The sequence below is a fragment of the Montipora foliosa genome, chromosome 1 (assembly GCF_036669935.1).
Source record: "Montipora foliosa isolate CH-2021 chromosome 1, ASM3666993v2, whole genome shotgun sequence".
NCBI lineage: Eukaryota > Metazoa > Cnidaria > Anthozoa > Scleractinia > Acroporidae > Montipora > Montipora foliosa.
Window position 1 is genome coordinate 15045071 of NC_090869.1, and position 17588 is coordinate 15062658.

Genomic DNA, 17588 nt, shown 5'->3' on the forward strand with positions numbered 1-17588 from the left:
GTCGCCTAGGTGACTTAAAAAGAACTTCGATAAATGCGAAACAGAATTCTCATTTAGGACCTGTCTTAACAAAGACTGTTAACCCCTCAAACAGAGACAACATCCACAAGAAAGAAACAAGCTTCAAAGAATCCAAAGGATTGTTCACATTTAAGGGCCATAAAGTTATTCACGTCCACGACGATGTCAAAGGTATGTGCCACAGTGATTCTAAACGTAGAACTCTGATAGCAAGGCTCGTAGTTTTCTTTAGGACGTAACTGAAGTTAGCGTTCATGTACATGCCACTCAAGCTGGCAATATCTTCAAACTCTACGCGACAATTTTCATCGCAGTTGCAAGCTACAAGCAGTTGAGAAGGAAGCCATGAAAGAAATCCAAAATTGATCTCAATTTGAACCTTTGACCGCGGTTTATAATTACGCTACAATGCCCTATCATATCAGTTATCAAGGAAGCTTCAACTGAAGCCAGGACATTCTCGCCCATTACAACTGCAGTTGACGTCTTTCATATATTTCACAAATGATATTTACAAAATCAATATTTCGCCACAACCGTGGCCTCTGCAGTTAAGACTGCCTGTACGACACCTGCCAATATCACACGATGGACATCGGCCACGGTTATAGCCGTGAGTGGTGCATCAATTCTAACCGTTTAAATGATGTCATACGGATTTGGAGGCAATCCATGTATCTTTTATATTGCCATTTCGGAGTAGTCGTTCAGTAATGATTAACATTGTCGGCTTGCAATCTCGAAGCCAAAGCTCTTTTCTTGACTGAAGGAGAGAAGAGCTCTGGGGAACCCTGAAACAAAGTGTCTTCTCATTGGTTTTCGTGAAGAACAGTCAAAAGCGTCTCTAATATTTAATTGGTGCATTCATGTTAGCACGAAGAGTGAGCAGGTGCCGTAAGGTTCAAATAGCCAATTTTTTGGCTATAAGAACCCTACGGCGCTTGTTCTCCTACAGAGAGTTTCCCAGAGCCTTGGGTCTGTCCGAGGCTCTGGTGACGAGAATGTGTCGGTCTGTCAAGTTTTGATAAGGCCTATCAATAGTCACCGAGGTTAAAGTACATCAAGACACTAGTACGCCTTTCGGAAAAAATAGAGGAGATACTTGCCAGTGTTATTCGTATGGAGGAATAACATTTCAGAAAAACTGGGTTAATCTGTGGTAACTCATCGCTTAGATGACTCAAACTGTACTTGCTGGCACAGATAGGAAAACACCCACTTAAAACTTTAGCGCCTATCGTCGCGAAAAGTCCAGTTAATGAGCTGGTCCCAGATGTACAAACGATGGATAGCGTTATCCACCAAATAAATCACTACCCAGTGGATAAGTCATAACGAAAGAAATTGCACTATCCAATGCATGGATAGTGATTGATCCGGCGGATAGCGCTGTCCATCGCTTGAACAACTGGGGTGTGATGTTTTCTGTCAACTCTAGTATTGTGTAACGAAAAGTGAATAATGACTCTATTTCTCGCAAAAAATAAAAACTGCGTTTTTTTCAGGAAGGTTAGGCAAATGGACAATTTTGGAAGCAATGGAAAGGTAGATATCTGCTATGTGCAAAGAAAAAAAATATATCATATCTAAACTACTGGCCCGAGTTCGAAGCATGGTCAGCACTACCCATGCATGCAGCGTTAACTGAAACTGGCCATGGAAACCTATAGGTTTTGACACCTCTTAATCAACGGCAGCGGTTAGCGCTAACCAGGTCAACTTTGCTTCACTTTCATTCAACATTGGCAATAACAAAAGAAATGTTGAATGGTCGTTGAGGCAAAGTTTAAACGCTGTTAAACTCATTCAACATCGCTTCAACTTCGATTCAAGACGTTTCAGCACGGTTGCTAGGGCTTTTATGGTACATCTTAAAGCTTAAGTTCTTATTGCACTGAGTTGCAGGGGTACGGGCATCTACAGGTTACTAATTTAACGTCTGGGAAAAGCTCCTTGCTGGGACCTACGAATTGTTTATACCAACAAATCCTTGTTTTTTATCAGTACACTTTTTTTAGGCTTTTAGATTTGCTTCCATCTAAAGTAATAGACGCAGATAGAATTTGTCGTCCAGGACCATTCCATTATCGTGATGGAACTCGGACTTCAGACGAGCTTTCAGAGAAGAAATGCCTTATCATGGGTGATTCAATAAGTATTGGGTAAGAGTTTTGTCATTCAAGTATGTCCTTTGTGATTCTCCTTCACCCCTCTCCGACTGATAGTCGCAATACTGGTGCATATGTCGCGCGGCCGCGGCCTGGATACCACAATATAAAAGAAAAGATGCGCATGCGCTGCGCCTCTTCGTTTCGTGGCGCGTTTCGGCCCACCACGTTTTTCTGTTTTCTCTGCTCATTGGGAATGTTTGTCCTGTCGGACGTGACTGGCGAAACCTCTAAAAATGCAAGTAGTCTCGATTGCGTTAGTTGTGTCGTTTTTTTTGTTTGAAGTATTTATAGCAAGGATTTGCACGAATGAAGGTACGAGTCAATGACCGCCTGCTGTGCCTTTAGCATGACACTGTGTCACCGTCTGACCCGATCCATATGGCGGGTAGCGGTAATAGACAGCCAGACCTTGAAAGGTTAGTGGCAGAGTCTGTGGCAAAATCATTACCAGAGGTCCTGCAAGGTGTCCTTGCCTCGCTCTCTTTACCGGGACAGAATGAACTGAAGGATAATGTTAACACGGTGACAAAATCCACCGATGCAACGACGGTGCCAACCACGCTCCGAGGGGATCGTTTCTATAATACAGAACAAGAAACTGTCATCTCTCAAGACCTGTTGAGTTTCACAAATAAGGCCTTTTCCGGGTCCCTGTCCAAAGACAAGTGGAAGGAACTGACCACCTCCTGTACACAAATTAAAGACACAGAGTCCTTGCTGGTAGCTCCAACGATGGAGGCTTGGAGGAAAGAAGAATAAAAAAAAGGGGCATGGTTACACTTAAACAAAGGATCTCTTCTCCTTTGATGATGGCTTGGCTGAACGTCAGTCTGCTTTCTTGGTTGTGGCTCGCCCCTTGTTAGCAGCCTTGACAGCCCTTGATAATTCAGAGGGAGAGGATGACGATGAAGATCCTGATCCTGATGCCATTAAGGACCTACTGGAAGATGCTCTAGTCCTCCTTGGTAACGCCAACTTTAGGCTTAATGCCTGGAGGCAAAAACGCTTCTCTGAGTTCCTCACTGAAGTTGGTAAACGTACTCTGCGGGTAGGTATCCCTGCAGATAAGCACCTTTTCTCGGACAAGTTTCATGCAAAGATTAAGAGTGAACATGACCATAGCTCAACTAACAGCAAGCTTACCAGTACACCAGCCTCGAAACACTTCTCCAAAGGACCACACAGGAGGGAGCAACCCTTTCGTGGACACTACCACACCACTGACAACAGTCGAGTTGGAGGGAAACGGAAATGGGGATATGGCTCAAGGTCTAACTTGCAGTCCCAGAACAGCGGGATCCTCCCAGCAATCTGACCCCGAGGCCAGCTCGAGCTGACTATCCTTTCCCATGTCTCAAAATGCTTACGCCCCCCACCAAGAGATCAGCAACTCGTTTACAATTTTTTGTTCAGAATTGGAAACAAATAACACAGGACACTTGGACTTTATAAACAATTTAGGGGTCCAAGATCCCCTTTTGCAGGCGCTGCAGGCAATGGCGCATGAGAGTAACCAGAGTAAAATGCCACTCGGATGCTTACCATGCTATCAAAGACTTCCTAGCAAAGGGATCCGTCCGGGAAGTCAAGCCACATGACGACCAGTTCAGATGGCGATTATCGACCAAGGAGTCCTTCAAGATGGAGGGCCTGCAAGTAGTGAAATCCCTAATACAGCAGGGAGACTTCATGATGAAATTAGACCTGAAAGATGCATATTACGCACTTCGAATTCATCACTCCCACAGAAGGTATCTGAGGTTCGTCTATCAGGACAGAACATACGAGTTTCAGTGCCTTCCCTTTGGCCTGTCCTCAGCTCCGCGGGCATTCACAAAGACACTGAAGCCAATGCTGGCAGTGTTGCGGTCCATGAGTATCCGGGTTGGGATCTAAATAGACGACATGTTATTACTACACCAACAGAGCATGGTGCTGCAGAAAACCTTTGCTGAAGTGGTAGACTTACTGGAAAATCTGGGCTTTCTGGTGATGAAGGAGAAGTGCTCCCCCATTCCTTGCCAACGTCTAATCTTCCTCGGAGCTGCCCTAGACTCCACCACGATGACCCTGTCCCTCCCTCAACCAAAACGTACCTCCATTGTGGATGTCTGCCATCACCTCCTTGCTCAAGGGAGTGGCTCAGTGAGGACTGTGTCCACGTTAATTTGCCATGCATCACAAACAGGGATCTTGGTTGCACCACTTCATTACAGAGGTCTTCAACAACTACACCTGCAAGCAGTGTCACAACATGGGCAGGCAAGGAAAGTGATAGTCCCCCTAACCTCCCAGGCACACAAAGACCTAGAGTGGTGGGTCTCAGAGAGCCGCTGCCGTCCGAATGGCTGTCCAATTCGGCTTCCACCCATCGATCTCACAGTTTGGAGCGATCCCTCGAAAACGGACTGGGGTGCAGCCTACCAGGGGATTTCCACCGGGGGCCATTGGAGTGTGGAAGAGGCGCAAGGGCACATCAATGTCTTGGAGCTACGAGCACCAACATTGGCTCTGAAAGCAGTTCTGCAGTCCCAAGAGGCTCAACATCCGCTCAAACACATTCACTTGAGAATAGACAACACCACAGCGGTGGCGTACATCAACAAGAGAGGGGGCACGCGCACCCTGCTCTGACTGCACAAGCCCTAGAGTTGTTGGCAGTAGCCTTGACAGCAGGAGTATCATTGACAGCTCAGCATATTCCAGGCATTCAAAATGTGGTAGCAGACACAACCTCCAGGCAGATCGAGACCATAACCCCAATGGACATTGGACAGGAACATCTTCCGGTCCATTTGTCAGAGATTCTGCACACCAGAAGTGGACCTCTTTGCATCCCGTTTAAACCACCAATTACCCAGGCATGTCTCGAGGTACCCAGATCCGGGGGATCTGGCTGTGGATGCATTCCTCCTGGACTGGAGCAAATGGACTTGTCTAATCCATCCAGCCACTGTGTCTGCCTCGGGTACTGAGGAAGATCAAAGAGGATACTTAGGAAGACCGGGTACTGAGCAAATCAAAGAGGATCAAGCAACTGCCGTCCGCCTAATTGCCCCGAACTGGACCGGACCGCCATGTTTTCCAGACCTCATTCAGATGCATATGCTGGTGGATCGCCCACTGCTGCTACCCCAGCGCCAATCTCTGTTGTTTCTCCCATTTCAGCCAACAGCATACCATCCCCTGTGGAAGTCCCTTCATCTGACAGTTTGGCCACTATCAGGGACCGTTTCCAAGCAACAGGCTTTTCAAAGGAAGTTGTTGACATCTTGGTGGCCTCGTGGGGAACGGCCACCCAGAAGCGGTACTCAGGCCCCTGGAGGGCATGGGTACCCTGGTGTTCTCAACGGGGTTCCTGTCCCATTTCAGCTTCTGTAGGTTCTTGCATTCCTTGCCTCCCTAGTTCTACAAGGCAATTTAGAATACAGGACGATCGCTCTTTATAGGTCAGCTATTTCTCAGGCTCATGACCCAGTTGGCTCTACTCAGTTAGAAAGCTACCCCATTGTGGCTCGTTTTATGAAAGGGGTGTTTAAGATTAAACCCCCTAAGCTGAGATACTGTTCTATATGGAACGTTAAAACTGCTTTGTCATTCCTACAGTCCTTGCAACCCTTAGAAGAATTAACACTAAAGCAGCTTTGTTATAAAACTGTTTTATTATTAGCACTGACTTCAGCAGCAAGAGCTCATGAACTGTCTGCGTTGGAATTGACGTATTCTCTCAGGAAAGAGGGGTCATGGGAATTTTCACCCCCCACTCAAGTGAAGAACTCCAGACCTGATCACGCAGCTCGGAAGTTTCTTTTCTTGGCATTCCCAGAGAATCCCAAGATTTATGTTATTTGTTGTCTTACCGCTTACGTGGAGAGGACAAAAGGATTACGGAAATACACCCAACTATTAGTGTCATTTATTTCTCCGTACAAGGCAATTTCAAGTCAGTCAGTCTCTCGGTGGCTGTCAAGAGCCTTGCATATGGCTCGAATGGAATTGAATTACACTGGCCACTCGACTAGAGGAGCGTCTACCTCAGCCACTGCCGCGGCAGGACTGTCTGCTGATCTCACCTTGGGAAGCTGCGGATTGGGCCTCTGTGCAGACCTTTGAACGGTTCTGTCGCAAAGAGTCATCTGCTGGTGCCTTTGCAAAAGCTGTGCTTAATGGTTAGATTTATCATTTCGCGGAATACCTCTGTGTTATACAGTTACAGGAGGCTTTGTACTGTTGTAGGACATTAAGTTTCTTTCTAGCCTCTTTGAGAAGTTATTGTTCATTATGGTTGTTACTGTCTTTGCCTTATCCTATTTGCAGGAGGCATTTATTGTATTGTTGGAGGACCCTTTATTCTCATCTAGCTTTATGTAGTATTATTAAATTGTTACGGTTGTTATTTGGCTTTGTTTGATTCGCTTGGCAGTATTGCTTTGGTATACAGCACCAGTATTGCGACTATCTGTAGGAGTGGGGTGAAGGAGAAATTATATTTCCCCGGAGGGTTACTTACCTGACGAGGAGATGTGGTTCTCCGAACCTCTCGCAAACTGATATGAGAAATACTGGTCCCCAGGCCATTGGAGGATATCTTTTCCTCCCCTCCCTTGTACTGCCAATCGACATGGCCTCACACACCACGACTCAGAGGCACAGCGCATGCGCATCTTTTCTTTTATATTGTGGTATCCAGGACGCGGCCGCGCGACATATTCACCAGTATTACTCATATCAGTCTGCGAGGGGTTCGGAGAACCACATCTCCCCGTCAGGTAAGTAACCCTCCGGCGAAATATAATTTCTTTGTGATCGTTTCGTTTAGTAACGAGAATCGTAACGACCTATAGCCGCTAGTCAAAGAATACAGGAAGTGGTGGTGATGATCTACTCAAGTTTACTAACCCTTCTTTTTAAAAATTTGAGCCTGCGCAGGAGATGTTCAATGATTTGCGGATTTCCTATTTCAGAACCAGTCCTTATCTTGACCTGAAGGATCGCTGCCTCTGGGAACACAAAATTGTCAATTTATGACGTTATAATGAGGATCGATACCGTACCTAAGAGCTCGGGCACTGTTAACGTTGCTAAATAAGTTTTAGGTCGGATTCTAACCTGGCTGAAACACCTCTAGTTTTTCAAATTTGCTAAATTGATAAATTCAAAAATAAATTGAATCAAAAGTGTATTCATAAATGACTAAAGATCAAATCTGGCGGGACATTTGCTACCTTGGAAACCCAGGGAGAGGGGAAAGACTAAACGAGCGAAAAAATGGCGACAACGTGTTTTCCTATGCGGAATCCAGTTACATGTACTTTACAATTACTTTTAATTAATCATCCGTGCGAAGTTTCAATCCCAACAAATATTCAAGGGGAATCATTTGGGTAATCCAATAAGCTGAAACTTTTAAAGATTAATTTTCAGATACAAACGTTATCTTAAGGTATTATGGATACGTTGCTGATATGCTTGAGGGAGATTGCGTTGTGCACCATTCCCCCTGGTCAGGGGACGGAGGGACTCTGGACACTCGTCACATTCTCAAATGCTTACCGCTGCTTCTATCATCAAGTGTTAATGAGCCCGTTCATTATGACGCCATTATCTTCAATTCCGGCCTCCATGACGTAGACTGTTGTAATTTCCCAAGAGAGGTGAACTGATAAATTCCATATTTTTAAAGCAGATTCATTAAAGATTCTTATTAGGTTGACCCTTAGCCGCACATGTTATCATGGACAAAATTCTTGGGACACAATTGGACTTGTGATTCCTTGCATACACGTGAAGCAAACAATTGCGCGAGATTAAAACTTTACGTAAAAGCCCCTCACCCTCTCCCCCCCCCCCCCCTCCCCGTAGAGGAGGGGAAATTGCAATTGAGTTTTAAAATATGGCACTGCTTTTGACAGCAGTTGTGAAACCATCGATAACTAGGAGACTGGGCGACCCAGTGGTTAGGGCGCTTGCCTTTAGATCTGGGGATCCCGGTTTCAAGACACATTCTGACCATTGGTTGAATTTGTTCCTGGTAGTCCCTGGTTCAACTTCTCAGCTTCACTTGTAAATAACCAACTAGCTTGCCTCCGGCCAGTTGGAATTCTAAACAGTTGTTGTTGATTGTTCTGTTCTGTCGGAATTGTGTTCATTGGTATGTATGTGGGTATGTAACTACGAGTTTTGCACGACTGTGCCCAGGAATTTTGTCCAGGATCGCGGGCCTCACAAAATAGACATTGACCATAAAAAATCGAGCAATCTTAGTTGCATGTGAGATCAATTTTTTAAATCAGGATTTCAAAACGACAATTTCTCTAATTAAGACTAGTAACATCATAAATACTCTTGTTTTTAGGGCATTTTTACTTGATCAAATACGATAAACAAACTACTTCAAGTTAAAATGCGTTTAATATGTTTATCACCGCAGTTTGTTTACTCAAGCGAGCAATGTGAGAAATACATGAAAGATATTAAGCATAATCATCAACTAGGAACGCGGAAAAATCCGCGCTCCAGATGGGATTTGAACCCACGACCCTCGGTGATCGCGGACTAGTAACTTCAGTGCTTGTCTGGTGTTGCCACAACCGCCATAAGGCTCTTGGCATAATCCAGAGCCATTTCAGTTTTGTGCATTAAAATAAGCGGTGACGGGGCGTTTTTGCTGTTTGTTATTTGACACAATGATTTTATAACGAAAGCAAACTTGTGTTTAGTTTTCTGGAGGGCGGTAAAATTTACATCTCTTGTTTTTCAGCGTCGTAGAATGTCCCATCCACGAGCTTACGATTAATTATCATTCTTATTTTCGATTCTCTTTCCTTTTAGTACGTTCCACTTAGGAAGTATACAGAAAATTTGAGGAAAATCAAGAAAATATTGCTGAAGACAGGCGCTATGGTGGCTTTTGCAACTTCCACTCCTGTGCCATTTGACAAAAAAATCAACAAAAAACTTCAAAAGTACAACAAGGCCGCAAAAAAGTGAGGATCAGTGAAGAAGATTACCAGTCGTTTATGACAGTGTCCATCTCTTTTCGTTCTGAAGTAATCGCAAACCCGACGGGTCTCCGTTTCTCACAAACCTAATTATGACCATCAAATGAATCAAAATTAGGTTGAGTTGGGGGAGAAGACACTAGAGAGCAGATTGAGGAACCAATTAGCAAAGGACCCTCCACGTATAAACTCAAGAACGTTTATCAATTTCTCGAAAATTTCATTCAGTTGAGTGTAGAAATGCCCCGATGTAAGTAAGAGACCGAGAAGGAGAATCGGGGATAGGCCGCGGAATTATTAGACCTCTTCACAGTTGCATGCTTAGTTACCTGGCCTTTAAATGAAAGTGAGGCTAGTGTTGGCCTTGTTATGATACACACCTCCCTCCTTTTCTTATGTTAATGATGTTGTTGTCATGCTAATTAGTAATTATTTACATAAGAAAAGCAGTGAAGTTTCTATCAAACAAGGTCAACTCCAGCCTCACTTTCGTTCATAGACCAGGACCAGGTGACTATTGAAAGCAGACAACTGTAAAATAGTCTATTCACCAATGATAGTATTAGAAACGGAAGTCTGTTTCCCTTAACGCCCGTTATCGATACGAAACGGAGCGCCCCAAAATAGCAGTTTGAGATGGCACTTCACAGAACGGAAAGCAATATTTAATTTATGATTAGTAAGGTTTCCTGCTGCCAACTAGGCAATTTCCTCCTCGCTTTAGCCTTAAGATCCTCTTGCTGCGCCGAGGTCTTCGCCACAGAATAATTTCTTTGGGGACGTGTAGAGGAAGAGATTCCTTGAAAAGGATTATTATTTGTCTTTCCCCTCTGGGTTACTCGAGTGTTCTAATCGCTCCACAAGCGGGAGAGGTACTAGCTATGTGTTTTTCAAAGGTTTTTTTCCCTTTTAATATCTTTATTTAGAGCAATGACTGATGACGAAAGTATACCTATCATAGATCTCTACAAAAGTATCATTAATGAGTGTAAGGGCAAACCGCTGAGAAACTGTGATGAATTCCAAAAGCAGCCAAACGTGGTATGTAGTAAGTAACATCTTATTCATTGGTGACGGCTTAGTAGAGGATTACTTAGTTTACTGATATGGCGTTGGGGTGATACCATCGTTACTGTTCAAAACCATTGCACATGGTAATTCATATTACGTTCAATCGAGTAAAGAAACTGTTTATTCTAAGCCAACCAAAATTTGTGACATGCTCGCATGCGTTTCCAATCGCTTCGCCTTCTCATTGGCTAGTTTGATTGTCTCCTTTGTTGTGATTGGGAAATTATTGAGTTTTAGTTTTTCAACAATTATTTATAGAAATTTGCAAAAGAGAATCACCTCGCTGCACATTTATTCCCTTGCAGCATCTAAATTCAAGAGGATACTTGTCTTTGGCTAACGAAGTTAGCGATGGATTCAAAACTCTCCTGAGCAAACAACATCCAAGAAAACACTCATCAAAACGTATTGTAGTGAAACATTTTGTGCATGAACATGTCATATTTAGTTTAACGTCATCTTAACACCTCTCGGAGTCCTTAAAACACGGAAAAGCATCGAATGATAATTGTTGTTAGCAAAATATGAATCAAAATCAGATTTGCAGGACCCCCGAATTCTCCACCTGAATTAGGCACTGAATAGGCCCGAAATACAAACAAGGAATGAGACATCTGCATCATGTACGCTTAAACACCTTCCCTGGCGTCTGTCTAGCTCTTTACGCATGCGAACAGCCATATCATCATGACAGAGATAAATTTAATTTCAAATTTTGACAGTACAGGAAGATCTTTGTTTTTTGCTTCACAATCATCAGCTATGAATATTAGAGGTTAATTAAGAACTAGAGATTTCGTCATCACATAACTCACTCGCAGGTTTCATGTTGAGGTTTCCACGGTAGCCTTGTTTGCGCTAAGTCGTCCTTCAAGTTCGCTTTCCCTCCCTCCCTCCCTCCCAGGGGGGTTATTTCGTCATCGTTGAAATCAATGAATAGATGTTTGGCCCAAACGTGTCTCCGTCTCATTCCTTGTTTTTTTGGTACCGCGGGTTAGTAATTTGAAATAATTATTTTGATTGTATCAAAAAAGAACATTGCATTGGCTGTCTGTGAAGATGTGATCTCGATGCAAGAAACTCTATAGGTAATTTAATTTAGGATTGCAAGTTTGAAATTTTACAAATGATGGATATATGCTTTTCTTCCCAATAATCCGGCTGACACTTTTTGATGGCTAATACTTTCCAATTGCTGATCATGAAATCGTAACGGCTTAAGTTGGGGAGATAGAGGGGTTAAGAAACATTTTACTTATAAAATTTTGTAGCCAATTTGTATCAAGCAAGACGCCTTTTAGCCAGAAAATTGTGTGTTTACTGAAAGTGCACCTAAGCCTAATTTTTTTTGGTTAAAATTTACATCTCCCCAGCCAAAAAGAGACTCATTTTACCAATTTCACCTCAAAATATCGCTTTCTTCGTGCCATGTAGGTTGCGTGAAGTTAGCAAAACTATAACAGTTACTTTCACCCACAACCCCGTGCTGTGAGCATTGAAAACGGGAATGCAAGTTAACGCAGTTTGCGCGGTAAAACCGAAAATAGCCCCATACCTCTCACAGCTCGGTCGTGGGTCCAAGTAACTGCTAGTTCTGCTAACTTCACGAAACTAATATACCACGAAAAAAAGCGATATTTCGAAGAGGAAAGGATAAAATACGTTGAACTTGGTTGAGTAAATTTATATTAAAAATCAAAAGTGGTACTTTAATGTAACAAATTGCAAACAATAGGGTTAATAGGCCATTTCCGAGTTCATGTCTGCCTCCTCTTCAAAGCGAGTCTAAGTGCAAAGTTTTTGTTATGGCAATCAGTTCTACTTTCCATATGAATGAAGACTAATTTACATGAGACAAACTTCGCACTTAGACGCGCTTTGAAGAGGAGGCAGACATGAACTCAGAAAAGGCCTATTGGCAAAGATTTACCGTATACATGTTACATACACCTTATTCCAAAATGGCCGCTGATTTATGCGGATACAAATTGGCCCTTGTTTCCTCGTTCAAGATAAAATGTTCTTTTGAATTTTAAGCTTAAGAGCGAGGCATCAAGGGCTAATTTGAATAAAAACAAAAGAATATTTAAATGGCAGCCATTTTGGAATAAGGTGTATTGTGTGGGCCCATTGCTTGTAGATCATTTTTAGGCTCTCGTTGACCACATTTTAAATATACTTCTTTTACCACTCTTGATTCAATCAGGATCTAAACCAGGCGCAAAATCGAGTGATTCAAAGTACTGCCTGGGGCAATCCAGCAATCACAAGGATACGTCAAGTGCTCACAGACTCACAGGCTGCCCCGCCAACGCCACTTGCTGTTTGAACGAATATTCACATTCTTTTATTGGATGTTGTATGCTGAAGGATGCAATGGATTGTGGGGACAGCTGGCACTGTTGCCCCAAGGGAACTGTCTGTGACCCAACCTGTTCTATCAAGAGATGTTCATGCCGCAATGCACCATGGGAATCAAAAGCCTCGAGAACAGTGTTTTCTGCCTTGATGAAATCTCTGAATATTTTTTGGAATAAGATAGCTAAGAAATATGAATCGTAGACTGTAGCATATAGAGAATTAAATGTTTGAATGTCGACGGCAGGCAATATTCTAACTCTAAAGTTAGCACTGAAACGAACCAGGAAGAAAGGCTGACTTGAGGAAATCTTTTCAGATAGTTGAATATTCTGACGACACGACGGAGAAGACCGTAGGCGATGATGGGAGCTTTACGCAAGGATTTTGTCACTCTACGTCTCACAGTTCCTGTTTGTACTTACCTTTTCATTTAAAACTATTTTGATAAGATCAGTTTAAAGAAGTTTTTGTTAGGATATTGCAACTGTTGTTAAGCATGAGTGCCCTTTCCTCAGGGTCCGGTGCCGTTGCATAAGTTGAAGAATACGACGTTTCCGTTTACTTTTTAGGCATTTCTAAAGGCTGGTCTATTGGAAATCTCTATCATATGGCGTGGCACAATTCAAATGTATTTGTGTTTACTGCTAGCAGTGATCCTGTAAGTTTTTAGTAATTATATTGTATGCAGCTTTTTGTTTTCGTTGAACAGCAGACTGGCTGACACTCTCCTAATAAACTATTTTCGCATTGAAGTTTCGCTGATATGTAGTCAGGTCAACATTTTCCCTACATGAATATTATGTGAAAGAAATGTATATATTTGGAGTGCTGCGGGCTGTAAACCCGCTCCCAATTGGGTGTGGCTTCATAGCTCAGTTGATAAAGCATTGCACCGGCATCCACAGAGGGATGCTGTGGTTTAGTTTTGTTTTTGGTTTGAAATGTTCATTTTTTTTTTCAAACCAGTTTAAATCTGGTCTACAAGTACATTAGGTTTTAGAACTCCTTTCTCAAGGCCGTGAACCAAAACAGCACACTTCAAACCTTAACAGATTCGTGAGGATTCGATGGATTTGTTGTGGTTTAATTTTGTTTTTGGCTTGAAAAGTTCATTATTTTCAAACCAGTTTAAATCTTTTAAGCTGGTTTAATTTGTTTAGAACACTGCCCATTTTAATATATTTGGATATCATTCTCTAATTAATTTTATAAATTATGTATAAAATAAACTAGAGAAATCATTTTAAGATTATCATGATGGAGTGTTGTCTCTGATGCTATCAAAGACAATAATAATTGTGTATGTGAACAATAATTTTTAGTGTTTAGGGTTAAATTATCAGCTTAGTAATTAGGGTTAAGCTCTCAATTAGGTTTACGCACTTATTTGAAACAGTTAGCATTTCATCTCAGGAGGTGTATGACAACTGCCGACTGCCTACAAATTAAATAGCGCTGATAAACAGTGTTTAAGTTTGTAAAGCACCTATTTCAAATAGCGCTGAGTAGCTGTATTTAAGTCTAAGCACCCATTTTAAAACGATCAGCTTTTACTGCGAGTTACAGTTAGTCTGCAGTCTGCAAGTGTCAGACACAGCATTCTGGGTAAGGGATTGGGTTAGGGTTATAGTGATAATCAGATTGGAGTAATCACTTATTTGATAGATGTGTGAGGGAAGGGTAGGATGGAGGTAATGGAGAGGACCAGGGAGGTGTAGGTGAGTAGAAGAGAGGGAAAGATGTCTAGTTATTTTTTAACACTCCCCAAGCCTCCCCTTCCCCCCCCCCCCCCAAAAAAACCCCTTTTTTAAAAAAAAACATTTAAAAAAATTTAAACTGGTTTGAAAAAAAATGAACTGGTTAAAAAAAATAAAGCCGAAAACAAAATTAAACCAGAACATCTATACAGTTTAGAAGCTAAGTCTATACGGTGGTTTCACGAGACGTCACGGCGGCCATGTTGGTGTCCCTAAACAAAGGAACAGCGGCCATGTTGGTTTCCCCAACTATTATCATACATACTTTTTCTTTTGTTTCGGTGGAAGAACATGGTTACTGCCCGCGTGAGTGAAAACTCTCTATAAGAATCATACATTGTGCAGATAGGTGCCACGATCATAATTTAGCATTTTCCGCCTATTTTATCTACATTTTTGCTGTCAAAAGCATAACTTTGCTTGCTTTTGCTAACTTTTCCAAAGTCTTATAGGATACTCCACATATTTGCTGTCTTTCCATTATTGTTGTGACCTGGAAAAACACCTAGCCCGACCAGCGGTATGTTTGCATAGGTTGTACCCAGTCGTTGCTAAAAATCAAAGCAAGTTGCCATCGCAATGAAGTAACACAAGCCATTAGAAGAAAGCCATGTTATCGTAGATGGTGCATACTCTGATAGCACTGAATTATGTCATGGAGTACCGCAGGGGTCCTGTTTAGGGCCGCTGCTGTTTACCATATATGCTAGCAAGCCCTTCGAGGTGGTCAAAACCTGCCTACCAACTGCACACGCTTAGGCAGATGACTCTCAGCTGTACTTGTCTTTTCAGCCAGACAGTGGGTTAAGTGAGAAAGAAGCTATAACATCGATGGAACATTGTATCAAAGCAGTCAGAGCAAGGATGTCAAAAGGTTAACTTAAACTGAACGAAGAAAAAACGGATTTCTTGGTAATTGGCACGCGACAACAACTAGACAAAGTATCCCTTGATGACAATTGGACATACTAAAGTTAAAACAATTACTACAGCGAGGAGCCTTGGAGTATGGTTCGATCGTAATATGAAATTTGATACCAATATAACAAAAATGCGCGCTATGGGACATTTCTATCTATACAACATAAGGAATCAGCTGACTCAGCTCGTACACCAACACAGACAACGATAATAGCCCGATTGGATTCAGTATTGCAATCAAAATGCTTCAGCGTTTGCAAAATATTGTTGCTAGACTTATATGTAACTCTACACGTTTTTGTCGTATCTCGCCGTTGATGTTCAAACTACACTGGCTACCAGTCAAACTAAGAATTAAATACCACATTTTATTGATGACTTACAAAGCAATACATGGACTATCACCTGATTACATACAAAGTCTAGTTCAAGTCAAGAAGAAATCACTATATAATCTCCGATCCAATGATGAACTTTTATTGGCTCCACCAACTTAAAAATCAAACAAGACAACAGGAGACAGAGCTTTGCAAGTGGCAGCACCCTCTGAATGGAAAAAAAAAAAACTTTCAAAACGATTTAAAATCTTTCAAAATAAAACTTAAGACATTTTTATTTCAAAAAGCTTATTATTAGTTCTTTACTTTCTTCAATATACGATTTTTATCTATACTTCTTACCACTGTAAATATCATCATAATTAGTCATAATTTTTTAAACATTATAAATAACCTTATTGTTAATTTAAGCGCCTGAGATCATTTACTTATGCGCTATATAAGTACTTAATGTGATTGATTGATTGATTGATCCACCAAAACCCATCGCGACATTTCATTGTGCCTTACACAATGCAATTTTTCCCATCTCTAAAAACGTTAACAAAGGAAAAACCTTGGATTTCGGGCTAAACGATCTGTTTTTAAGTCTAAGCACTGATTTTGAAATGGTTCTGAGCCTCTTACTGAATGTGAAGAATACCTTTATTAAAATCCTGTTAAAATCTAGCTATTTCCAGTAACTGACTTCGTTCGTTAAACGGAAATAAGCAAAAGTTTGAGTTCAACAGGTGACGTTCGATTCTTTCTAGATTCACTATTCTGAATCATTTCGTTGTTATCATCGCAAATCACATTGTTAGTTAGAAACGAGTTAACTTCATGTAATTTCACGGGAGTTTGGGTGGATGGCTTGTAATGCCGACCTAAGATGAGAGGGACATTGGGGTGTATAAGAAACCACAAAACCGAAGAAAAAATCATCCAAAACCGCAAAACCTAAAAAAAAATTGGCCAAAACCGTCAGAAAACCGATACAATGGTGACAAGTGGGGCATACAGAGCAAACTACACTAACACTTTATTTCATCAAAGTATTTGTGAATGTCATGGACTTGTCTAAATCCTTCAGATCTTTTAGTATCTGCTAAAATCATAGGCTTTATTTCTGCCATTCTCTCGAGCCCGGACTTTGTGGGCTCATTTCCCGTAAAGCAGCTGGTAATGGATCCAAGTTAACTTAGGAGAATTTGCACACAAGTCCTCTCTAAAATTGCAATTTTGCAATCGCAAAAAGCTACACTGTTTTTTAAATATGTTCTGATAGAGGGGTTGCGAGTAGTCAAGGGGTTAGTCACAATGGCTCAGGCACGGATTAACCTCTCCCTATTTGGATTAAAAGTAGCACGGGGGACCCCAATCAGAGTTTTTGCTTTTTTTTTTCCCCACTCAAAAAATGTTTAGAAACGAATTTTATTGTAAGATTTAAAGGTAAAAAACAGCAATGGCGATTATAGACCGTTCAACGGTCATTTACAAATTGAAGGGTGATGTGGTTATATATATCTTAGAAATGCGCATGCGTTGTGTACGTACTATGGTGTAATTAGTAGTGTGGTTACCACACGTTGAAATGCAAGAAAAAATTCCAAACTATATACCATCCTTTTTAAAATATGTTCTAACAGAGGAGCTGCGAGTAGTCAAGGGGTTAGTCACAATGGCTCAGGGACCGATTAACCTCTCCCTCTTTGGATTGAAAGTAGCACGGGGGACCGCAAATAAAGTTTTTTTATGTTGTTGTTTTTATTTTTGTTTTTTTTTTTCCCACTCAAAAAATGTTTAGAAACGAATTTTATTGTAAAATTTAACGGTAAAACACAGCAACGGCGATTATAGACCGTTCACCGCTCATTTACAAATTGAAGGATCATGTGCTTATACATATCTTAGAAATGCGCATGCGTTCTGTACGTACTATGGTGTGATTTTCACTGGCGAAAAATG

The 17588-nt window shown here is 41.6% G+C and overlaps 1 protein-coding gene across 1 annotated transcript in view; it reads left to right on the forward strand.

Annotated features, from left to right (window-relative positions):
- LOC137975270 (uncharacterized) overlaps positions 1-13319 on the forward strand; it is a 17805-nt gene extending 4486 nt beyond the window's left edge. The window contains exons 2-9 of the mRNA XM_068822365.1: positions 1-192; positions 1527-1566; positions 2040-2183; positions 7636-7846; positions 9024-9178; positions 10120-10234; positions 10570-10669; positions 12471-13319. The exon at positions 1-192 is cut by the window's left edge and continues 114 nt beyond it. Of these exons, the coding sequence (XP_068678466.1) occupies positions 1-192; positions 1527-1566; positions 2040-2183; positions 7636-7846; positions 9024-9178; positions 10120-10234; positions 10570-10669; positions 12471-12826 (1313 nt within the window). The 3' untranslated portion in view covers positions 12827-13319. The remainder of the gene's footprint in view (positions 193-1526; positions 1567-2039; positions 2184-7635; positions 7847-9023; positions 9179-10119; positions 10235-10569; positions 10670-12470) is intronic.
- The last annotated feature ends 4269 nt before the right edge of the window (positions 13320-17588 follow it).